The sequence below is a fragment of the Gymnoscopelus microlampas genome (assembly GCF_963454915.1).
Source record: "Gymnoscopelus microlampas genome assembly, chromosome: 13".
Taxonomy (NCBI): Eukaryota; Metazoa; Chordata; class Actinopteri; order Myctophiformes; family Myctophidae; genus Gymnoscopelus; species Gymnoscopelus microlampas.
The window spans coordinates 32,788,268-32,812,359 of record NC_139950.1 but is presented as its reverse complement, the minus strand read 5'-3'; the positions used below and the strand labels follow the sequence as shown (position 1 = coordinate 32,812,359).

Below are 24,092 nucleotides of genomic sequence, written 5' to 3'. Positions count from 1 at the left end.
AACTCCATAACATAGGACAAGCTACTGTAAGTTTGTAGACCTCAGTGTCCATGAAAAGAATGTCGGGGCTCCCGAAAATTATCTCGCAGAATCGCTGCTGCGCTGAAAATGGCAGATCCACAAGCTCACAACGCGTCGCAATGGGACCTGTTGTGAGCTTGTAGATCTGCTATTTTCAAATAGCCAACGCAGCCATGCAGATCTGCAAGCTTAACCGAGTGACTGTTAAAGCAGTTTGTTTAAATTACTTTATAAAATGTTATATTTTCACAGGGATTATTTATTAGTGTAGATATACATTTTGGAGTGGATATATAGACCAATTATTTGTTTACTAACATTGAGCCTGGACGCACAGGTGATTTTTTCACGCAATCAATTCCCAACCTGTTTCGGGGTGCACTGGTTTCAGCACACCCCAACCCCCTCTTGTGTGTGTTGGCTAGTGAGACGCGTCCTAACGAGACCTGATATAATGGGTTTCGTTGCGCGCATACTGGCTGCACGCAGCCAGTATGACGTCGTCTGTTAAGGGGTCTATGTGTCCAGATGCCTGTCAGACCGTCTGCGCCGCAGGTCTAAAATGGAATAAACGGGCGCAGGCAACGTCAACGACTGGTCTCGACCAGACGTGAGATCTCAGCGTAAAGTAGGATGAAGGCCACGTCAGGATATATTGATAAATGCCGAAAGGTGCGGTAATATCGCCGTACGTTCATTATTCGGGCTGCACCGCGTTGATAAATGAGGGCCACTGTGCCTTCCTTCCGCCAGACAGCTTTTTGTGTATTTACTATGAATATCGCCCCTATACTTAAGGCTGACAAATAACGTAATACACATCCATTCTCTCTACGTCCTGCGTGTCTGGAGGATGTTGGGTCTTTTGAGCAATTGAGCCAATGTGTATTCTCAGAATCCCATTTCACACTCGAGTGTGAAATGTGTCTGTCTGTGTCCCTCATTCACAGAACCGGTTTTCTACGTCATGACATAAGCGCACAATATAAACAGCACACACATGTCCTGGCCTCGTTCTCTTCATTTTTGATTGTTTAGACAGCAGAGACGCAGCAATGGCACCAGCGTAAAAAAAAAAGTTTGTCCAGAGCAAACTCATCGACGCGAGGACGCCTAAACGAACGGTAGCCACCGCGATCGACAGCCTAAACCACTTTCAGGACAAGCTGCTTCAGGCTGCAGCATCAGTCCTGCTTGGTAAAATAAAGGCTGAACTCAGTGGACATTGGACAATATTTTGCAATAGGCCTACTCGCGTATAAAGATTTCCCGCTTTCCAAACGGGAACTAGTTGCAGTTTGTATTCGATTCATGGAGGATGGAGGACTCATCAAAGAGCGGGCAGTGGAATTTATTGACACCGCGGATTTAACTGCACGGTGCATCACAAAGCGCTCCTAAAAGAAACCAATCATCTACCAACTATTGTAGGCTACCCGTGTCTAAGCTAAAACATAAACATGTAGGTCGCCTACATAGGCTACTTTGGTAAATAAATCTGGTTATTTGAAGAGGAGGTTATTCAACTGTCCAGCTGTCTATCTGCGACTCTCTCCCCCCCTTGCGCTTCAACTACATGCAAAAAGGCCGTTCGCAGCTCGCGATGCTTAAATGAAGAAATGTGCACGGAAAATCATCTAAAACTATGCGAAATAAACCCCAAAAAATATCAAAAATAAAAGCGGGGCTTTATTGTGGCTTAAATAGATTCAAGTCGACACTTATTAATGTTTTGGTGCATTCTATAATTTAATACAAAATTCTGATGCCTCTCTGCAGAGTGATACGGCATGAAGTGTGTAGAGGGGAGGGCGGGGCTTTAGGCTGCGTGGACACTGGTGTTGGAACAATGGCGGCGGTGCAAACATGTTCAGATGTGAGAGGGGGCATGTTCAGACCTGAGAGGGGGCGTGAGAGGGGGCGTCTCCCTGCATGAAGCCAGCAACCAATCGGTGTTTGGAGCAAAGAGGGGGCGTCGCCCTGCATGAAGCCAAGTTGCAGCAACCAATCGGTGGCAACGAAGCAATGACGACGCGTTCCAGACCCTTTTTTAGCAAGACCGCCCCCTTTTTCCCACAAACAGAGAGTCCCTGACCAAATCACGCCCCGTTACGCCCCTTTTTCGCCTAAGCCACCTCCTCTCTTTATATAGCTCGAGAGGTTAACTCCTACATACCTCAGACGCCTTTCATCTCTGTCTATAGAGGACGGCTCGCTTCGCTTGAGCCGTCCTAAAAATGTACATGAAGAGATTTTAGAATACGAGTGATGATCCATGCAAAAACTATGTCTGTGTGCATGCCTGCATGCGTGTGTATGCACAGTATACGATAGATAGATAGATAGATAGATAGATAGATAGATAGATAGATAGATAGATAGATAGATAGATAGATAGATAGATAGATAGATAGATAGATTAATCAAGCAAGCATCTCAAACAAGATTGTATAAATGATGGTGTAAATCATGCAACGCTTAATTTGACTGGACATTCCAGTCAAAACTGGTCAGTTTTTACTTCATTCTTCCTTGAGGCACACAAATCATGCATAATCAGCAGACCATGTGAGCATGATAACAAAGAAAGTTTCAATTACATTTTCATCTCCATAACAGGGACAAATATGACTTGTCATTCCTGTGTAACAAAATTGATGCTGAAGAGCATGATGTTCTTCCAAACGTAACGGTAAAGGCAATTAATACTTCTGACTTTAGCCTACGGCCAAATAGTTACGGCTTTAAAATTGCTTTTACTTGTGAAATTGGATATGACAAGAATTGCTCTTAATATCTTTTAAATGTCATTTGTCAGTTGAGATGATGTTGTTTTTCTGGTTGGGCATTAGAAATTACAAATGAGTAAGTCAAGCTAAATGTTATGTCCATGCACCAGGCTAGGATGAACAATAATATATATTTTTAAAGAGTTGAAAGTGTGCACTTCGCCCACCATACTATAACATTATATTTCATCCTATTACTTAATGGCATTTTTAAATGGATCATAAAGCAGTTTAAAATAGCCATTATAGTATGTAATGGGATACCTAATGCAAGTATGTAATAGATAACAACATGAGATCCTCTTTCGAGTGTAAGTTCAACACTAAACGGCTCTTCAAAGGTAGAGCAATGACGAATATTAGACAGTGCTGATTTAATGGTAGTGTATGCGTACGGGTGATAGATTGGCCTTGAGCTAGTGTACATAGGCCAAGTAAGTACATACCGGTGTAGCAGGTGTCAAATCTGTTCTATGGCTACTGCACTGCATACTGTACATAATCACTATCTATAATAAATGTATTATTTATGTAGACGTGATGTGCCAAAAAGACAATAAGAATTGCCCTGCTTGGAGTTGACAGCCATTTTTAGCCACCTGACTATGACTCACAGTATAGTTTACAATACTGCCAATCATGTTCCAAAGCATACAGTAGTTTGTTATATTTCCAGGAGGCCACTGGATTCCATTAATTTCATTATTATTATGAAAATGAACTTGCTTGAACGCAGTGGGTGGATAGGTAATCCATCACTGTGAATTAACGTGTGCCTTCTTTTTGTCAAAGTTATATTATCATTGTGTTTTAATGCCCTTAAAAGTGCAGATTGATTTAAAATGTCGAGCTAAATAGTCCCTGGAGCAAAGATTGATGTTCGAATTAAATTCAACGTCCATGACTTCTTAACCGTACAATTATATTTAGCCTACATTGACTAAGTTTGGTAATGTTTTAATGACTATACAGAACATGTACTGTAAACAAATTAGGAATCTAAAAATAAAGCCAGCAGGAACAGAAAAAAAAGTTTAAAGTTTTGTAATATATACTGTACCATATAGCCAAAGCTGTGAATAGACATATTTATGGCAGTATGGTCCTTTAAGTTGTTCTTGACATAGTACCGGTATATAGGTAAACTACAGTATGGTGAGCAGTACCAATTCAGTGCAAATGTGTTAAAGCCCTACATTACTCTGTTGTCAGTTATTAAAAATGCTTTTTTTTTTTGTTCAGGTCACCTTCAAGAGTGACACCGCATTCCTTTAACCAGTCACATCCTGAAGTCAATAACCCTGCAACTATTGAATAATAAAATATACAAGTCTTTCTCTACAGTACAGTAAGATGTCCTTTCTTTTCCATACAATCTGCCCCCTCCACCCAAGTCTGTTGGTTCGGAGATAGTGTCAACAGGATAGGGTTCTATCTTGACGGGCAGTTACCCCAGACATCAGTCATATCACGGCTGTCCTCCCCAACTCCGTCTGTCAAGCCGGGTTCCTCCACCTAATCCATCACACATTCTCAGGTGTCACCCTCCTCTCTTTCAGAGGGGAAAAAAAACAACAACAAATTCTCCCAGGGTGCATCATCCATCCAGACCCACTAGACAGTGTCAGATTCTGACGCCATGGCTGTGCGCCAGCAGCAGCGGCGGCACTATAGCGCCCTAGTTTAGCCAGTGATTTAGGGAGCGGGATGCCTGCCTGTCACCTAAATGCCCTCAAGGCTGTTCACATCTAGTGCTGCTCTGCTGTCGTGCCCCAGGGTTTTCTTTTCTTTTTTTTATGTTTTCCAATTTTGCGCTTGAACCAAAATATTACATGGTTCCTTTGTGAGGCAGTAAGTTCCATGGCCCACAGGTTCACGTAACCCATTCAAAAAGCCATTGTAGAGTTTTAAAAATGCATGAGCGCCAATCCTTGCAAAGCCAGAAAAGTTGACCTTCAACAGAAATTGGACTGTGGCTATGAAAGGGGGAGAAACTTTTGGCTTTTTGGTGCATCATATTTTTTGTGGTGTGGCTCTGCAGGAGGGTAGCCGTCTATGGGAGGTCTGTCCGTCTTTGTGTCTGTCTGACACAAACCACAAACCGCTGGAATGATCAGTGCCACAATTATTTTACACACTGCCAGCACATCCACACACAAACAAAAATATACATATGTTTCACACTATTTTAAATAATTAACTTGAATTTCATAATGAAAGTCAAAAGGAAGGCTCTAAACTCACTTTCTCGCTCCATATAAAAAAATTCAACGTTTGGATCCTCTTAGGTAAAAAGAGTGACACATGAAGAAAAGACAGCTCCATCTATATTTATACATTCTGTGTGTGTCTGTCTGTACTGTCTGTCTCGGTCATAACTCGGGCACCATCCAACCTTGGCGTGTGTGTTGCAGATGACCCAGGAATGGTTTGTGGCAAGTGGGGCAGACAGTGGTTGTCACAACCGAAAATCCACAAATGTCTGTAGCCTATCTGTCTGTCTGTCTGTCTGTGGATCTGTGGAGGATGCACTGATTTCTCTGTGTGAGTGAGGGAGTGTAGACATCGGATTCCCTGATTTTTGTAAACCCAACCCATCAGCTTCACTGATTGGTCGAGCTTTTGCGTCACGTTTGTGCTATTTGTGCTATACAAGTGGGAGCGTGCACAATAGAATACAGTTTCTTTACAGACAATGCACAAAATGTTATCTGTCGGTTTGTTTATATCCCATTTATGCCCATGTACGTCATCAACACGACGTTGGTGCTGATAACAAACGAGTGAAGGAGGGTGTCAAATTTCATTCAAACGTCTGGGCAGGAAGTTTGCGTCCGTCCTCCAGATAATATATAGCTCAATGGTGGTAACGGGTACCACGCTAGGTACTATTACAACGGTTACCGGCTTGCGTGATCCCTGAGTATATACAAACAGATTAGTCATTTGTCAGCCTTTTCAAATTGTTGCACTGTTCTACATTTGGCTCAGAGCATCAACATGAGGGGGTGTGCATTCATTTGATCACAAATGACATGACAGACTGGCCAAATGAAGTCCGAGATCTACATTGGGGCCAACGCCGTTCCCATGTGGATCAACAGATCCACATGATTGGATTACTAACTATCTTTCTCTCTGAAAGTTCTTAAGCTGCTTTTTTCTCTCATCACTGACACTCGCCAAGCTGCCGGCCATGACCACATCTCTTGCATCGCTTTTCTTTGGAGACGCACGTTGTTGCCCCCGATGGTAGATTAGCATTGGGAATTTGAATGAAACATGAGGGCTCCTCGAGCTTCCTTGTCCTTGTTAGCATCGTTGAGGCATGCTGGCTAATGGTGGCTGGTCCCCTGACACCAGACAGCTCTGATGCATGGCAAAAGCCTGGGGGGTGCTAAGGGGCCGGGGCCAAGCATATACTATAGTGGCCCTGAACATTATCTTGTTAAAATAACTGTCACAAGTCATAGGGATCACGGTGCCATGTCCAAGCAGTTGAGTCACAGCCAGTAGTCCACATATCGACCACTGGCTCATTCGGGGTACAAATGGATAATACAGAGAGACAAGTTGTTTTCCTGGCCGTGTTGGAAGAGTGTGGTTGGAATACCTCCTTTGTTGTTTCTGATGATTTGTTGAGGCAACCAGAAATTGCACCTGTTTGATAATTCTAGGTTCCCTCTATACATGAGATTTGCAGTAGCCTCTGCTGTTAATCCATTGAGACCTGAAGCCGATTCTACATGTCTCCTAAATCTCAACAGTTTTCTGAAAAACGTATGTTTCTATAAAAAAAATTATATGTATTTGGCCGCGGACCCCCATCAAAATATGTTGTTCCAGGGACCCCAGAGGCAACGATTTGAGTTAAAAATGTTTGCTTTGAAAATATATATATTCAAAGATTTGCACACATTTTCACGATTTTTCAAAAATAGCAGATTTACAAGCTCGTAGCGCGGCACTCGGTGCCGCGCTATGAGCTTGTATATCTGCTATTTTTGTATAGCCCAAAGTGTAAATTAATGCTTTTTAGCTCAAATCTAAAAATTACACAGTTCCAGGTCTTAATGGTTTAAAGGAGTGTTATTTAGAACCAGTTTGAAATAAAAATAAAAAATGCAATACACAGCACAACACAAGACCAACTTGATCATGGTATCTTTTTCTACAATGTATTTATCTTCTCTCAGCAGAGAAAATAGATTGCATTACAAAAGTGAACAAACAAATAAGGGGCCACAGCTTATGAGGAATCAAATCAAATAGTCTTTAGAGCTCCTGAAGCATGTACCTCCTTTAGAGCTAAACTGGCATTTGAGAGGAGATTACCTTTATTAATCCCCATGAGAAAATCTTTTTTTCCGCCTTGCAGCTACAGATACATGCTGGGAATAACTTCCAATTTACATGGTGACTCCTCTTTATTAATTGTTAGGAACCTGAAGTAACTTATGAAAGCGATATATACGATGGGCACCATATTCACCTTATTCTTGCAGAAGGAGCGAGTGCATTCTTCGGCAGCGGAAGCTGCCGCGGAACTGCCAGTGGAGGAGCGACAGCTGCCGGCAGTGACTGCCGGCGGCGGAGCGGTGGGCTGCCGGCGGAGGAGGGGAAGCTGCCGGCAGTGGATCGGCAGGCTGCCGGTGGAGGAGCGCCAGCGCGGAATCAGTAGGACTGTAGCCTACTTATCCTTGTAATAAAATATTACTGAGGTTAGGGTTAGGTTTAGGTATAGTTTTACTGAGGTTAGGGTTATGGTTAGCATAGGAAACTGCCGCTCCGCTGCTGCTGCTGCTGCTGCCGCCCCGCCTCCCGGCACCTTCCGCTCCGCCGCCGGCATCCCGCCGCTCCCCCGCCTGCAGCCCGCCGCGCCGCTGCCGGAAAATGCACTTGCTGTCCCTCTATTCTTGGCCCTTCTCCAGGGGGCGCCGTTGCCCCTTTCTGCTGCTTCATTCAATATCTGGTCACTTCTGCCCTAATAGGCTGTTTGAACGTGCCAAACTCCACACTCGGATTTGTGAAATAAATCAGATTTTACTGCACTCTAGACAGGGACATGATCAGTTCATGTGCAGCTTGGGGCTGCAGTACAAACAGACGTTTGTACTACAGCTGGGGATGAGATGAATTCAGAACGAAGATGTGTTGTTCAACGGCCGTCATGTTATGTTATGGTCATTAGTTGTTTCTTAATTTTACAAATTGAGTCTTCACCACATCGCCAAACTATAAATTACAGAGTGGCAACACGGCAAAAGTTGTGCAAAATAGTTATTTCTATTATTTATTATTATTATTATACTATATTTATTTGTTTGTTTGTTTATTTACTTACTAACCATATATTATAATACTCTGAAACGTTGATGTTATAATTGCTTTCAACTGTCTTGGAGTTTCATGTGTTATGTTTCAGTGCAAAATATTGAACACAGAGTGTCAGTGTATGGAAGCGAATAGATGCCATAATTCAAATGAAATGGTACTGTAAATTCAAAAATTCAATTGAAATAAGATAAAAGCTTTTTAATCTTCAGGAAATGAACGCATTTTTTGAGACAAAAATAAATGTAAAATACAATAGCGTTTACATTTAATCTACTGGTGTGCTCATTCTATGATGGAATTAAAACGATTAATAAAAGACAAAATGTATCCAAAAAGTAAAGGTCGCCATTCTGCTCTCAGATATCTTAAATTTTAGTGGTCAAGAGAATTTAAGTGACTGGTTGAAACAAGCATTTAAATCACTTTTTTAGTCAGCCTGTGGCCAGTCAACCCCCATCCACATGCGCAGTACTGCTCCTGTAAGGTTGCATGGGGAAAACAGGCACAGACTGACTAAAAAAACTATTTAAACGCTTCTTTCAACCCGTCACTTAAATTTTCTTTGCCGCTAAAATTTTAAACATCTGAGAGCAGGGGGGGACCACCTTTACTTTTTGCATAAGATGTGTGCAAAAGGTAAGAATCAACAATATTGGCCACCGTTCGCCGGTGTCGCACTCTGCCAGCACCCTACGTAGCGGGACCTCATCTCGGAGATATATAGCGGATATATAGCCTGGCTCCAGACGAATCTGCCTTTGCAAAATTGCATGCACTTTAGCTCTCGGCAGATTAGGTCTGGCCCCCCTCCATAGAGAATTTATTTCTCTCCCGCAGAGGTTATGCGGGATCAATCAGGGCCCAGTATCCAAATGTGGGCGGGCTTATCACCTTATTTGGAGCAATGACGAACAAGGAAGCACTGCTCTGATTCGTTCGTACAAGGAAGCACTACTCTGATTGGTTTAGGTCTAACCAACGTTTGGATCTTTTTGTAACCGCCCCTTGGAAAAAGATCTATCGTTGATAGGGACCAGACTAATATCCACGCAGTGTGTCATGTGATATTGTCTGGCTACGCGAGGCTAGGAGGGAGAGGTTCCAAACGGGGCTAGGGAAGGGGGTGTTGTTTTGTTTCCTTTGTTAAATGTAAAGCCCTTTGAGACTGTAACAGTGATTAAGTGATATACAGATGAAGCTGACATGAAACAATAAAAATGTTAATTATGTTAATTATTCAGGTGTGTGGAGTGGAATCTTGGAGCAAATGCCTGCATGCATAACAACGCCAGATGAGTAATCATGACATTGTTGTGTTAGTCTTTTCAACATGCCTGTCTCATTCTCTGTTCAAGGTGATCCTCAACTTTATGGACAATTTGCCTCTAGTGATAAATGTATGAGTGAAGGAGAGAGGAAAATAGATGGAGTTCAGACATACAGAGAAAGCGAACACATGCATTTCAAAGCACAGACAAGTCACATCCTTCCCCATTAACAGTGTACCAGAGAGAGATAACTGTACAATATGCCAGACCGCGTCAAACCATTAAGGGAGTGTCTGAGAAATTAACATGCCATTAGCTTATTAGCATACTCTGACGCTATTAAAGCTAATGACACAGTGGCACTCTTTGGTAATTGGCCGTAAGCCAGTGATGTGTTTGTGCGTATACCTCTTTGAATTAACCATGATTTTTTTGCCATCTTGATATCTACAAAAGCCTATTCTGAAATGTTCTCACACAGCTGAATGAGGTGAGCTGTGTACTGCACTTGAATTAAGCTGCCAAACATGTGGGGGAAAAAAGGCCTCAGACACTCATTTGCTGGGATAAAATCAATATTTCTGTACGTGCCAAACAGCTGAAAGCTGAAATACTGGGCCACAGCCCATTTACTGAAGAAAACATGCTTTCCATTTGTTTGTAAAATAAACCAAGGTTTAATTTTGCAGTTGATTAACTCCTATCCTAAGATGACTGTATTGGCATTACAAGATAAGGATCCAGATTATACACTAGTAGATTATGGTTTGTTAGAATTGTTACAAATTATAATCATTTTTCACTGATGCAGATCAATACGATTGGTGTGAGCTTCTTAAGCAGAATAATTCCCTTGGGTATGAATCATCTTGCTTACATTAATATTAGCAGATCAATACATTTCATGTTTGGGATTTTGTTCAAAGGTAGGAGGTGGTGGGTTGCCATAAGTCACATAGTGGAACTTAATTAAGATGCATGGACACAGCCTGCGTGCATGCGTACGTGTGTGCGTGTGTTTGATCGTACACACTTCCGTTGCTTGTGCTTGCATGTGTGTCTGAAAGTGCGCAGCCGTTGTGTGCGATAGACAATGACAAAAAGGAGGGACGGGAGAGAGCTGCATTTGTGTGATGATGAGCAATATTTCGCTCCAAAGTGCTCCGATACTGAGCGGTGAAACAAATATTACTGGAAAACCACCTGCACACATCCTTTCATCTCAGGCCTTTTAGCCAATGCTTTTACCATTTGGCCAATCTGAGCTCCAAATCAGGCAGAATCAATGCAAATGCACTATGGCTTCAGAGAGAGAAAGAGAGCACCGCTGTTTCTGCATTCACAAAGTGTCCATCCCCGCATTTTATGCTTCTAAAGCCACTTGAGGACCATTTAGGCCAATGGCAGATACTATACAGAGGAGGGAAAGGCATGTGACGTTCAAAGTGAATTCAGTTAAAGAAATATGAAACAAAGCCTGGCACAACGGAAAGATGAGAGGTAAAATACAAACGCACACAGTAACATTCGTCAGTGTCAATTTATCCATTTGTAACTCTGAGAGCGAAAAATCCCCAGTGTTAATGTATCCATCTGAAACTCTGAGAGTGTGCAAATGTACCTGTATGGGTCCATTTGGTTTTACACATTTACATTTACACATTCTCTTAATTTAACACCGTTAAATGAATTTAGGATTTGACTGTGTAGTGATATGTTGCTCACACACTGAGTGACAGCATTATTGGTTTTCATCGGTGTGCCTTGCCAGCGAGACATTCTGAGTTTGCTGAGCGAGTGTGTTCTGCTGCAGGAGTGTGGTTGGCCTCACCTCATTGGCATACACCCAGTGGCTATCCTTGGATGCCAGGTTCGTCTCAACGGCCTGCAGTTAGAGAGACATACAGAGAGAGGGAGAGAGACGAAGGGAGATGTCAGAATCATGAAAGCCAACTAAAATAACCTCTTTAATCGACTGACAGCCTTAAATAGTTCCACTTGCCCGTGCAGGTGTCCCTTTGTTTCCCAGTCTTTCTCGCTGACCAAACAAAACAGCTGAATGGGGGAAAAAAGTACCTCAACAGTAATGGAAGCGTTTCGATATATAGCTTCTGCCTGTCACAGGACTTTACACATTTGACATCTTGCTTACCATCTCAAAGCATGTCCCCCCCCACCCCCTTAGGAAAAAAAACAAAAAACAAAACAAACATTATAGTGTCCAAATTAGTATTTTTCACACAAAGCAATGGAGACTGATTACTCTTCGGTGTGCCAGGAGTCAGGACCATAGAGTTTTTTATAGCTGCCTTTCCACTGTAAAGCACATTCATCAGTAATAGCCCGCGTGTTCGCCGTGTAGTAGGCTACAGCACCAAAAACTCACCATCGATCTTCTGACCTTGGAGGAGTCCTGCTTTGATTTGTTATGCCTCCCCCTCTCGCTTATCTCATCAAAATTTAAGAGGGCCCCTCCCAATGCGTGAGAGTAATATCTACCGCACAGTTGAAACGCAGCGCATATGTTCAGTACAGTTCCCCCATTGTCAGTACCGGAGAAACCACAATATACTGTAGAAAACAGCTGCTGTGTGTATGTTTTTTGTATTGTGGATTGGTGACAGATTATGTGTTTGTACTGTGCTGCATGTTATTTTTTGTATTTTTATACAGCAGACGCTGTATGTGTCCAAAACAAATTTCCTTTGGGACAATAAAATATATATATTCTTAAAGCTTTCAGGGTCCTAACCCTTTAGACAAGTCTGTTGCTGTTCACACTGTATAATCACACACCATGCCTTCTGATGAACTATATGACATACAGTACATTTCTAATCATAGCAGTGCAGCAATTTTAGGGAGAGAAAGCACCACTCTGAGTTAGATTTAACCACTTGAAGGCTAACAACCCTATTCTGGCTCACAACCTGTCGCCTTGCGACGAGTCATGAGCATGTAGACTATTTTCGGCCAAGAGATTTGGTGTAGAGGGAAAAAAGGAGGGGGCCAAGTATAGACCCCTAGGGTCAACGAAATAAGGTTTAAATGGTAACACCATATTATTTATGCCACTGACAAATGGCAATAACTACCATCATTATCATAGGTATTCATATAGTTCAATTCTATATGTGCTTTTGTGTGTGCATGTCGACATGTACAGTACAGGACGTGTGTACAGGTCCAGCAATGCCTTTGTTGCTCACAGAAAGACGGCCCTGGGTGCAAAGCCAACTAGGGTCTTTTCGAGTGGTGTTTGCATGGTCTCCCCGCGTGGTTTCTTCAGTAATGCATGTTATAGGGTCCTGCCCTTGACAACTCCCAATAGTTAGGATGGCTTAAATGCAGAAGTTTAACTTCCCTACAGAGATTTCAACTTGAAATGTCATTGCTTATTTGGTGCAATGAATTATAGTAAGATACTGGTAATGTCAAATGGAAATTCTATTCAAATTCTACACTGACATTTTCAAAAGAAACCAAACCGGGTTTAATTTCTTTAGATTTTTTCGCCTTCCAGGCGCAATAAGAGGCACACAACAACATCTTTTACATCGGTCAAACAGAGTTCACAGCACCATAAGCTTACAACTCCACCAGGCAAAAACAACAAAAGCAAGAGAGATCTTATTACCGGCACTGTAGAGAGTTATCCACAAATGCCTTGTAATGTTGTGTGCCTTGTTGTGTTAACAATCCATTTATTCAAATAGCATAATGTGTGTTTGCTTGTGAGAGTCTGACAGCGGGAACAATTGTCTGCCTTGAAGGATGACCTTGATGATCAAAGAAGAGACAGCTCGTATGCTGTATACAGTACAGTGTTCCAGACATAAACGCACACCATAATGAATATGACAAGTCAAGTAGCAAGGCTCGTTTAATGTGTACAAGCCAGGAAAAGAGTGTTTTGAATAAGCCATAGGCATGTTGGAGCCCAGCACTGCGGAATTGGTTTAGTGCTGGAAATAGCTAAGTTAAAACCGGTGATTGTACTGTAGCTGACAAAGGAAACCAGCCTCATTAGACTCACCCAAGACAAAAATAGCAAGACATGCTATCTCTCGCAGGTTGGAGTCGTGAACGTGATCACAGCGTCTGAACCATTCTTTAGCCCTATGGTCACTGAACTGAATATTGTCAAAATCCATACAATATTCCCATTTTTTTCATACTAAAATGGCTTTTTTCAGAGAGACAAATTAGGAAATCAACTTTATTATCAACCTTTCTCTATCCCAGCAACACACTCTCGCAGGATCTAGCAGGTGCTATTGGTAAACATGGGACGTTCGCGAGATTTGCCGTCAGACGCCGGCGCCCACTTAGGAGACCATTTGTAGGATTTGTGTACCATTTTGCCTCTAGTGGCTACAATTGGGATGGCATATCTTCATAAATGAACCATCTTTGGACTCACTGGAGAACGAGGTTTGTGGAGAAAAGCTGTGGAGAAAATCACATAAAATGGCAGAGATTTTTGTTTATCATGACAAACTGAAACACTCAGCTTAATTTATAGGTCACTGTGTTGAATATTTAAAGTCAGTCATTATTACGCCTCTCATGTTCCCAAATCTACCTTATACACAAAAAGTGAAATTTGTATCACTTTTTTAGACATCCTGTTGATTGAAAAAAGGTTCAAGTAGACATGAAAGTACGGTGCTAAGAGTAGACTCTGGGCTCATGACATGATTGGCTGTTCAGTTATGTATGACTGACATAAGCTTATTTCTGCACCGCTGCACTTAAATCATGAATTAAGGTTATAATTGAACCGGGCATGGCAGCTGGAAACTGAGATTCTTTGAAGGAACATAAAAATCCTTGCTTATGGTACTTAGGGGAGTTGCTCATTAGGATTCAAGACTAGCCATACTTAAATACAAAAAGCCCCTTGTGTGCCAGTTCAGCTCCGATATTACTCTGCCTCAGCATTCCTTTTTCTAATTACACCTAGACCTATTTCACTCGAGCTAAGCTTGTTTTTTTTTCTCCCAGTCTAAAAATGTGTTATCACACCAAAGCCTCAAAATCCATTTGAGGCCTTAAATGTTATCGACATCCTGGCACAGGCTGACAGTGTAATTTCAGTTTTATGTGTTATTATTTTATTTTATTTTATTTCTCTATCTTTCCATTCTCCCTCGGCAGAAGATGTAATAGTGAACCTCTAGAGAGCGATACATTTTTTCAAAGAAGGAGCGATAGACAAGAGGCAGGAGCGACATCAAAGGAATATCCTATAATGTTGGTGGCGGCGAGGCCCGGCTACAGTCAGATCTATAACCAGAGAAGCCAAAGCAGCCTTCCAGGCGTCTTTCGTACAGTAGCAGCAGTGCCTTGAAGAGTTGAAGACTGCCAGAGAATGCCACCTCCAATTCAAAACCATGACAGTTAAGAAGGGATTGAGGAGAACCACCGCAGATGGAAGGATTTTTATAAAAGTGGTGGGTGTTGTTACAAATTAGAATCATTATGGTATGGATTCCTTTCACTGATGCAGATCAATACAATTGGTGTGGGTTTCTTAAGAGGAATAATTCCCTTGGGTATACAAATCATATTGCTTAGATTAATAGCAGATCAATACATTTCATGTTTGGGATGTTGTTCAAAGTTAGGTGATAGGTTTCCCTCACATAGTGAGACGTAATTAGCCTGTGTGTGTGTGTGTGTGTGTGTGTGTGTGTGTGTGTGTGTGTGTGTGTGTGTGTGTGTGTGTGTGTGTGTGTGTGTGTGTGTGTGTGTGTGTGTGTGTGTGTGTGTGTGTGTGTGTGTGTGTGGGGGGGGGGGGGGGGTGAAGATTTTAGGGTAAAGGGAGCATTTTGTTTGGTCCCCAGAGGAGGGGGGAATTGCTTTTGCAGCTTCCCCCAGCTGATGACAGCTCAGATGACTCTGATGAGAGCATGGGGGAATCATTTAAGTGTCTTTGTCAGGGACACTTTGGCACATACACTAGGCAAGCCGAGGGTCAAACCGTTGACCTTCAGATTCCTAGGCGGCTTCTACCACTCAGCGACAGCTGAGCATTTTCATCTTTTCATGTCTGTGAAAAGATGAAATTGCTCTACAACAAAACATAATCTCATCTTTGTTATTTGTCAGACATTTTGACATAATTTTTTTTTTAAAGCTGCTGAGAGGTCAAGTTTGAAAATAGGAGTGGATTGCCACCTGTTGCGGCACTTTCACACCACTACTGACTTTGAACTGTTCATTAGAATGGTTCAAAGACATATTTTGATATCTTGATGCAATAACTTGCAGTAAGTGACAGAGCGCATGTATTACACAGACAACTATCTGTCAGACAGCCCATTTGCCTCTCTAAGTGTGAAGACCTATCTGTCTCTCACCTTCCTACTCTCCTCGCCTCTGTGTTTCTATTTTTTGAACCTCAATGATGAGTCTCTCAGAAATGTCATCTGATATGATGAAGGTGAGAAATGTGTTGAACTGTGTATGTATTGAATGAATGACTCAACAATGAATGTATTGAATGTGGCGCCCTGTAAATTCGGATGGGTTTTGATTGCAAGCAGAGTAGGCACATTGTGAACCTGCCTATGTTGGCACATCCTACTGATTAATGCATACTTTAAACAGTAGGAATGTACTGCCCCGGGACGTAGATCAGGTTATTGGTGGTCAATGGCGCAGTCCCTTGCTGCCCCAAGATAGCAAGGCACCAAAAATGCGCCTACAGTAACCACACCTCATTTTGAGACTGTGGGCGCACAGATGTGTGCAAGAACTGTACCTACATTTGCTACTTACTCAACATTGGCCGACAATTGCCAGGTGTAAAATAGGGCCCTATAAGTATAAGGCACATTCACTGTGGTGATGGACCAGGGACAGACAGGGTTAAGACTTAACACATTGGGGGGAAAAAATTAAGAAAAAAAAAATGTCTTTTTTTTTTGCTACCACTGCTGATTAATAACACATTATCTTATCTTATTTTATATAAACTTGGGTTCTGTAGATGTAAAATATTTGTTGTACACACACCTTGTACTGTAGTTCCAACATCTTGAACTTATGCTGCTAGCTTGTACTTTAACTCTCTCAGTGCCAATGAAATAAAAATATATGTTCATACTGTGCCAGCATTTTTATTTTTTTCAAATAAAAAGAAAAGTGCTTAGGAAGCGAGATACAGCCTTTTTCAGTTATAAGTTAAACAAGGAGTGGATGGAGCTGCAAATCTTCAGATCATGATATCTTGGGTTCTGAACATTTTTTCAAAAAAAATAAAAATAATAATAATAATATACAGTATATATATATTATTTTTAAACTCGGGATTTTTCGTTCTGGCACTGAGGGCATTCAGAAAAAACTTGGGATATCTCGTTGTGTGGCACTGAGAGAGTTAAAAGAAGCATTACAGTAGATGTACTAGATTTTGTTGTTCTCATTACGGTCGAAATAATGAGAACAATTTTGATAATTAAATCCAGTCCGCTTAATCTAATTGGAATGCAATCAGGACCTTGAAGTTCAATCTATTACATGACTATTTACAACACCAGCTTATTAATAACACGCCTTTGTGAAATGAGTTAATGGGCTTAGAGTTTTCTCCAACTGAGGTAGAAATAGTGTGATAATATTTTGTCACATTATTGTCGAATGACAAGGTAAGCCTACTTTATATACAGATAATAGACAGTGATTGAAGCTGTGTTGTACATGCAATCTCCTTACTGTAGCTCATAGCACCTTCCACCATTGTTTTTTGAACATGCCCTTGTGTTGGAAAATAGCTTGTCCTTCACAATTTAGTGGGAATCCAGCAGCCAGGATGACAAATTACATGATGTTTATGTTTGTATGCATATGTCTTACTTGTCTAATGATCATGACTTTCTCAGATGATCATATCATAGCTTGACAATCAAGTTTGGGTAGTTCTTGCAGGGTAAACAGAACTACTTCCAAGTTCCATATTGGACATAATTTAGGTCAGTGGATCTCAAAAATGTTTATGTCAAGGACCTGGAAATGGATATTATATATGATATCCCATTTGAAAAGATTTTGTGCCAGGGACCTCATAAGAGAAGAATCAGCTATTTTCAAAAAGGCAGAAAAGTTACACTGTTCCTCATTTACCTGGGAACCTCCTCTGCAACCCCTCAAAGACCCCTGGGGGTCCCCGGAGCCCACATTGAGAACAAATGATTTTGAGCATGAGCTAGTTACCACGATTCTACAAAATTTAAGTAAAATAGATTCACTCACTCAAGTAACTAGTAATTGAATGATGGTTTAATCACTAGACTGGCTTGATAGACCGTAATAGATGGCACTTTTGATGTAATTAAAGATTTTGATTACTCTGTAATTAACACAAGCACACCATATTAAATTATCAAAAAAAAAATCTCATTATCTTTCTTTTAATGAAAGCAACAAATCAACAGTCCATTGTGCCAGCCCACAAGTAACAGAAATGTTTGATCATTGTACAAATTATACAAATGGCCATATGCTGGAGAATGGTTTGGCGATGCACTGTCATGCACAGAAAATAAGTCTTACCACCTTTTTTGTTCAAAAATTCAAATACCCAGGGGGCAAAGGGGGGTATGCTGCATTTGCTCTGCTATAAAAGGTTGGCCACCAGAAATAATATCTATGACCCCGTAGGATCACAACCTATATGGACAACCCGGTCAATTTTTTGCTGGAAATCCAATATGGCCGCCTCAATATTGGCCCCTATCAGTACCCAGGGGCAAAGGGGGGTATGCTGCATTTGCCCTGCCATAAAAGGTTGGCCACCAGAAATAATATCTATGACCCAGTAGGATCACAACCTATATGGACAACCCGGTCAACTTGCTGCTGGAAATCCAATATGGCCGCCTCAATATTGGCCCCTATCAGAAAATAGCTTTGGCAATAACTTTTGAACCAGATGGGCTAGAAATATAAACATGGTGCCTATTTCATGGTTTCAGAGCATGAGAAACTCAATGGAATACTTATCTTTATGATTGGGTGTGTCTGGACCTTTAATTTGCATAATTCCAAGATGGACGCCACGCGAAAATGATTTTTACTATGACTTTTACAGTGACAGCTTACTGTTATGGCAAAAAGTCTGCTTTTTAAGCAATATGAACACATTTGGTCAGTTTGAGCTTTCATTTCTATTTTGTCAATATGGCTGCAGTCATAAATAATGTATGGTATTACATTTCCCCCCAGATTTATTGATTTATAGATCTATAGTTGTGGGGATGATTGCAGAGAAAAATCGGAGAAAAAGCCCACAATGTATCTTATGTATCATTTTAATAAACTAAATGCAATATAAACATACACATGCACACTCCAAGACTTGCCAAAAACTTCAACTTTAGGGCTATACAAATTAACATAGTGGTATGCATTCTAGTACCATAATATAAAATATAGACTACTTAGTGACAAATAGAGTAAAGGCAGAGTTGAGGTGGCCTACAAAAGGTTCATTTTGACCTCTATGGTGCTGTCTTGCCTGCTTCTAAAGCTAATGATACTATGGTACAATGCTATTCACTGTCACTGTTGTCATGTGTTGCACTGATCCTGCTGCATCGTGTCTCCAGTACCTGGCAACGGCATCCTAAGTAGCATGGAATTGCCTTCTTTGCACAGGAACAGAGGCATGATATTGCCTTGTTCATTGACAAAGGCAAGGCTGGCTCGGTAGATGCAAGGGGGACTGCATTGCTAGCACTGAGAGACCATCCATACTCTGTGAAAGAAGGAATATCCGGCTTGGCGATATGTGCACATTTATCTATTATGGTTGCTAGAACAGCTCTTTTCAGGTGCAGGTCAAAGGCATTCTCTGTCGGGGGCAGCAACTTTAAGAGGGTTGATCTATTCTTGAGGAACTTGTACACTCTAAGCTTACTCAGGTCAAAATCCTCCGGGTGGTCCGCTTTGGATGTATATACAGCAATTGTGAGGTCTCGTGCCTGATTGATGACGTCATATGAGAGGGAATCAGAAGAGTTTTCACCAAACTCCTCAAGTGCAGGGAGATCCAGACGCATGCTGGCCCTGAACCATGCCTTCTTCCCAGTGAAGAAGGGATAGCTGGTGGTATCTCTGCCACTTAAACTATGGATAAAGGGCAGGGCACGACACTGTGCAAGCCCCAGTGCTGATACAATTTGATGGATAGGAAGGTATGAATTTTGCTCTGTTCTCACCCACAGCTCTGGAAGGCATCTGAGATGGGTTGCTGCATAGTAAAGGCACATGATGATGATGTCTGTGTCATTGGCATGGATGACAACTCTGTCAACTTTGTCATTCTGGACACTGTACAGGGTGTGGAGTATTATTCTTGTATCAGCTTTCTGTTGTGTGGATTCTAGTGCAGGGACATCTTCAATAGACCCCTCCTTGATCATCACACTCCTTGTCTCTTCTTTAAACCACCCACCCAGGTAAAGATGTGTTGGACCAAGGGCCGACTTAAGTTTCTCATTTTCACACCATTCGTCACAGAGGAAACTCAAACTGGAGCTGTGTAACGCATACTGACTTCATATTCTTTGGTAGGTTTTGGTCGAGCATATCTGTGTTCTTGCTCAGCTGTCTTAAGACTAGGTCCACTGTACCGGTCACAACAGAAGTGAATGATCTCTGTGCCAGCAGGCACATCATTCAACAGCAGACGTTGGTATCGTTCAGCGATTATTCCAAATGCTTCACCTTTCAGGAACGACCAATGGCGTATGGGATACATGGCATCAATAACTACTGCTGTTTTTCTGTCTTCTGTAGGCAGGTCAGGGATGCATGCAACTTTGGTCTCCTCTTTCAGGACCTTCACAAGGCTTGCCTTGGTACCTGTTTTCATCCTGCCATCTTCCTGGAAGAGGGAAGGGGGGAAGCCACTGCACTCGTGGTTGCCTATAAAGTCAACAAGGTTGAGTTCTCCACCACTGGCTATGATTTGGGTCATGCGCAGGAGGGCAGTAATTTCATTGCTCTTGCCAGGTGCTGAGGTTTTCCCCTGAGATTTTGTGTTTTGAGTGTGGGAAGTGTTAAGCTTCATTATGCTTGTCTTCTTCTGTTTACTGGACAATGACTCACACAGTGCCTTCAGACCTAGTTCTTTCACACTCATCAAGTGGTCCTTGACTGTGGAATCAGCACACTGTCCTGTAGATATGTTGATCATGGATGATGTGCTCACTGTAAATGGGTTAGTCTCCACTGCTGCCATGACCTTGACTACCATCTCTGCATCCCGGATTACACGACTCTGACCAGACTCATGGTGTGGGTTGGAGGAGTGGAGGTGGAGCATAGACTTGAGCTCTGCAGAGACAGCTGCAGTGAGTGGTTTTGTGTAGACCCATTTTGTCCTGGCAGCAGGGCTGAGTGTAATGCCATCCAGACTGCTTGCTTCCTTGGCATCGGCATTATAGGTCTGCTCCAGTAGCATGTCAAGAGAAACACTGTTGTGGCTGCCATCTGCTCGTCTGCCAACAAATACACCTGCCATCAGTGCTTCATGTACCTCTGAAGCTGTTTCTGGTAGTTTCTTCATCTCAGCCAAATACAGAGGTAAAGATTGCTGCCCGTATTTGTAGTGGCCTGCTGCAGTGAGGTAGGGTAGCATTCTTGCTGATTCACAGAGATGTCCTGTCCAGTCACCTTCCCGATCGTAGTAGATAAACCTTTGGAGAAGATCTGACATCTCCAGGAAGGTTGCCCAGAGGACTGCAGTTGGTTGCCCATTCAATGATTCCTGAAAAAGCAGCAGCTGCTCTCTTAGGACTGCCATCTCTGTTGCCATAAGAGTCAGCTGTCACTGTAAAAGTCATAGTAAAACTAATTTTCGCGTGGCGTCCATCTTGGTAATATGCAAATTAAAGGTCCGGACGCACCCAATCATAAAGATAAGTATTCCATTGAGTTTCTCATGCTCTGAAACCATGAAACAGACACCAAGTTTTTATTTCTAGCCCATCTGGTTCAAAAGTTATTGCCAAAGCTATTTTCTGATAGGGGCCAATATTGAGGCGGCCATATTGGATATCCAGCAGCAAGTTGACCGGGTTGTCCATATAGGTTGTGATCCTACTGGGTCATAGATATTATTTCTGGTGGCCAACCTTTTAGGGCAGGGAAAATGCAGCATACCCCCATTTGCCCCTGGGTACTGATAGGGGCCAATATTGAGGCGGCCATATTGGATTTCCAGCAAAAAATTGACCGGGTTGTCCATATAGGTTGTGATCCTACGGGGTCATAGATATTATTTCTGGTGGCCAACCTTTTATAGCAGGGCAAATGCAGCATTCCAAAAAAAAGGGGGTTTTGCCCCCTGGGTAAAATACAATGGAAGAAAAAATAAAATATATCAGAGAGCACACCAGATTACTGTATCTCAGGGTTCCCAAACTTTCCCATACCAAGGACCCCAAACGGCAATAGTGTATATTTATATTTTAAAAAAAATCACACCCTGTGTGAAGGAAGCGGTGCCTTTGGGGCGGGGCTTAACTCATTTCAGTTCGTCCCTATTGGTGGTCTGAGTCCACTTACCAAATTTGTACTTGGTAGCATGCTGCAAACTGGAATGATGGCTGTTTAAAGCCCAGCCAATGGGCAGACAGAGGGGGCGGGGCTTAGGTAATTACAGTTCGTCCCTATTGGTGGTTTTAGTGCATGTACAAAATTTGTACTCCGTAGCATGCTGCGAACTTGAGTTATGGCTGTTTAAAGGCCAGCCAATGGGAAGACAGAGGGGGCGGGGCTGCAGCAATTCATGCTCGTCCCTATTGGTGGTCTAAGTCCACATACCAAATTTGGACTTGGTGGCATGCTGCAAACTGGAGTTATAGCTGTTTAAAATCCCGTGCCCTAAACGGGCGGACGGACATAACAGACGCTGGGGGTCCCTGGACCCCGCTTTGATAACTTCAGCAATTCATGCTCGTCCCTATTGGTGGTCTAAGTGCACATACCAAATTTGGACTTGGTGGCATGCTGCAAACTGGAGTTATAGCTGTTTCAAATCCCGTGCCCTAAACGGGCGGACGGACATAACAGACGCTGGGGGTCCCTGGACCCCGCTTTGATAACTTCAGCAATTCATGCTCGTCCCTATTGGTGGTCTAAGTGCACATACCAAATGTGGACTTGGTGGCATGCTGCAAACTGGAGTTATAGCTGTTTCAAATCCCGTGCCCTAAACGGGCGGACGGACATAACAGACACTGGGGGTCCCTGGACCCCGCTTGGATAACTTCAGCAATTCATGCTCGTCCCTATTGGTGGTCTAACTGCACATACCAAATGTGGACTTGGTGGCATGCTGCAAACTGGAGTTATAGCCGTTTAAATCCCGTGCTCTAAACAGGCGGACGGACATAACATACGGACGCTCATACGGACAGAGTCAAGTGTAGAGCGGTTGGCACCGCTAAAAATCTCCCCCATTTTCCTCTCATTCCCAGTTGCGGCCCCTGGCCACAGACCCCACTTTGAAAACCTGTGCACTTCACTGCTCTGTATGTTCCATAAATGAATAACAATGCGGGGTGGGTTCTAAGCAGCACTGCCATCCCCAGTGTTCATTTAACTTACTGAGTGTAAAAACTGACCCCGGTCCATTTGGGTGCACACTCTAAATCCCCTGACACACTACAAGCTTCAGATGCATGCGTTATCAAACGCGCCCATTGTTTACAATGGCTGCAGGCCACTGGAGGCATCAATTGGATGCATCAAAGCCTGTTGACATGGAGCAAAGCAGAAAGGGAACCACTTAACCCATATTGTATACTACATTGTATGATGGGAGTTTAATGACTAAAATATTGGATCTATAAAACTCACAGCGCATCGCAGCTGCTATTTTTAGCGGTGCCAACCGCTCTAAGCTTGACTTTGTCCGTATGTCCGTCCGTCCGTATCAGCACGGGATGATGAGCACGGGATTTTACACAGCTATAACTCCAGATTGCAGCATGCCACCAAGTCCAAATATGGTATGTGGACTTAGACCACCAATAGGGACGAGCATGACTTGCTGAAGTTAGCAAAGAGGGGTCCAGGGACCCCCCGCGTATGTTATGTCCGTCCGCCCGTTTAGGGCACGGGATTTTAAACAGCTATAACTCCAGTTTGAAGCCTGCCACCAAGTCCAAATTTGGTATGTGGACTTACACCACCAATAGGGACGAGTATGAATTGCTGAAGTTATCAAAGCGGGGTCCAGGGACCCCCCGCGTATGCTATGTCAGTCCGCCCGTTTAGGGCACGGGATTTTAAACAGCTATAACTCCAGTTTGAAGCCTGCCACCAAGTCCAAATTTGGTATGTGGACTTACACCACCAATAGGGACGAGCATGAATCGCTGAAGTTATCAAAGCGGGGTCCAGGGACCCCCCGCGTATGCTATGTCCGTCCGCCCGTTTAGGGCACGGGATTTTAAACATCTATAACTCCAGTTTGAAGCCTGCCACCAAGTCCAAATTTGGTATGTGGACTTACACCACCAATAGCGAGGCGCATGACTTGCTGACGTTATCAAAGAGGGGTCCAGGGACCCCCAGCGCCCGTATGAGCACGGGATGAGCACGGGATTTTAAACAGCTATAACTCCAGTTTGCAGCATGCCACCAAGTCCACATTTGG

General features: G+C 42.7%; 1 protein-coding gene across 1 annotated transcript in view; it reads right to left on the bottom strand.

Moving 5' to 3' along the window:
- The window catches only part of grid1a (glutamate receptor, ionotropic, delta 1a), a gene marked incomplete at its 5' end in the record, with an annotated part of 373,857 nt that overhangs the window by 72,912 nt on the left and 276,853 nt on the right, over positions 1-24,092 (bottom strand). Inside the window, one exon of the mRNA XM_084075722.1 lies at positions 11,247-11,300. Within this exon, the coding sequence (XP_083931848.1) occupies positions 11,247-11,300 (54 nt within the window). The remainder of the gene's footprint in view (positions 1-11,246; positions 11,301-24,092) is intronic.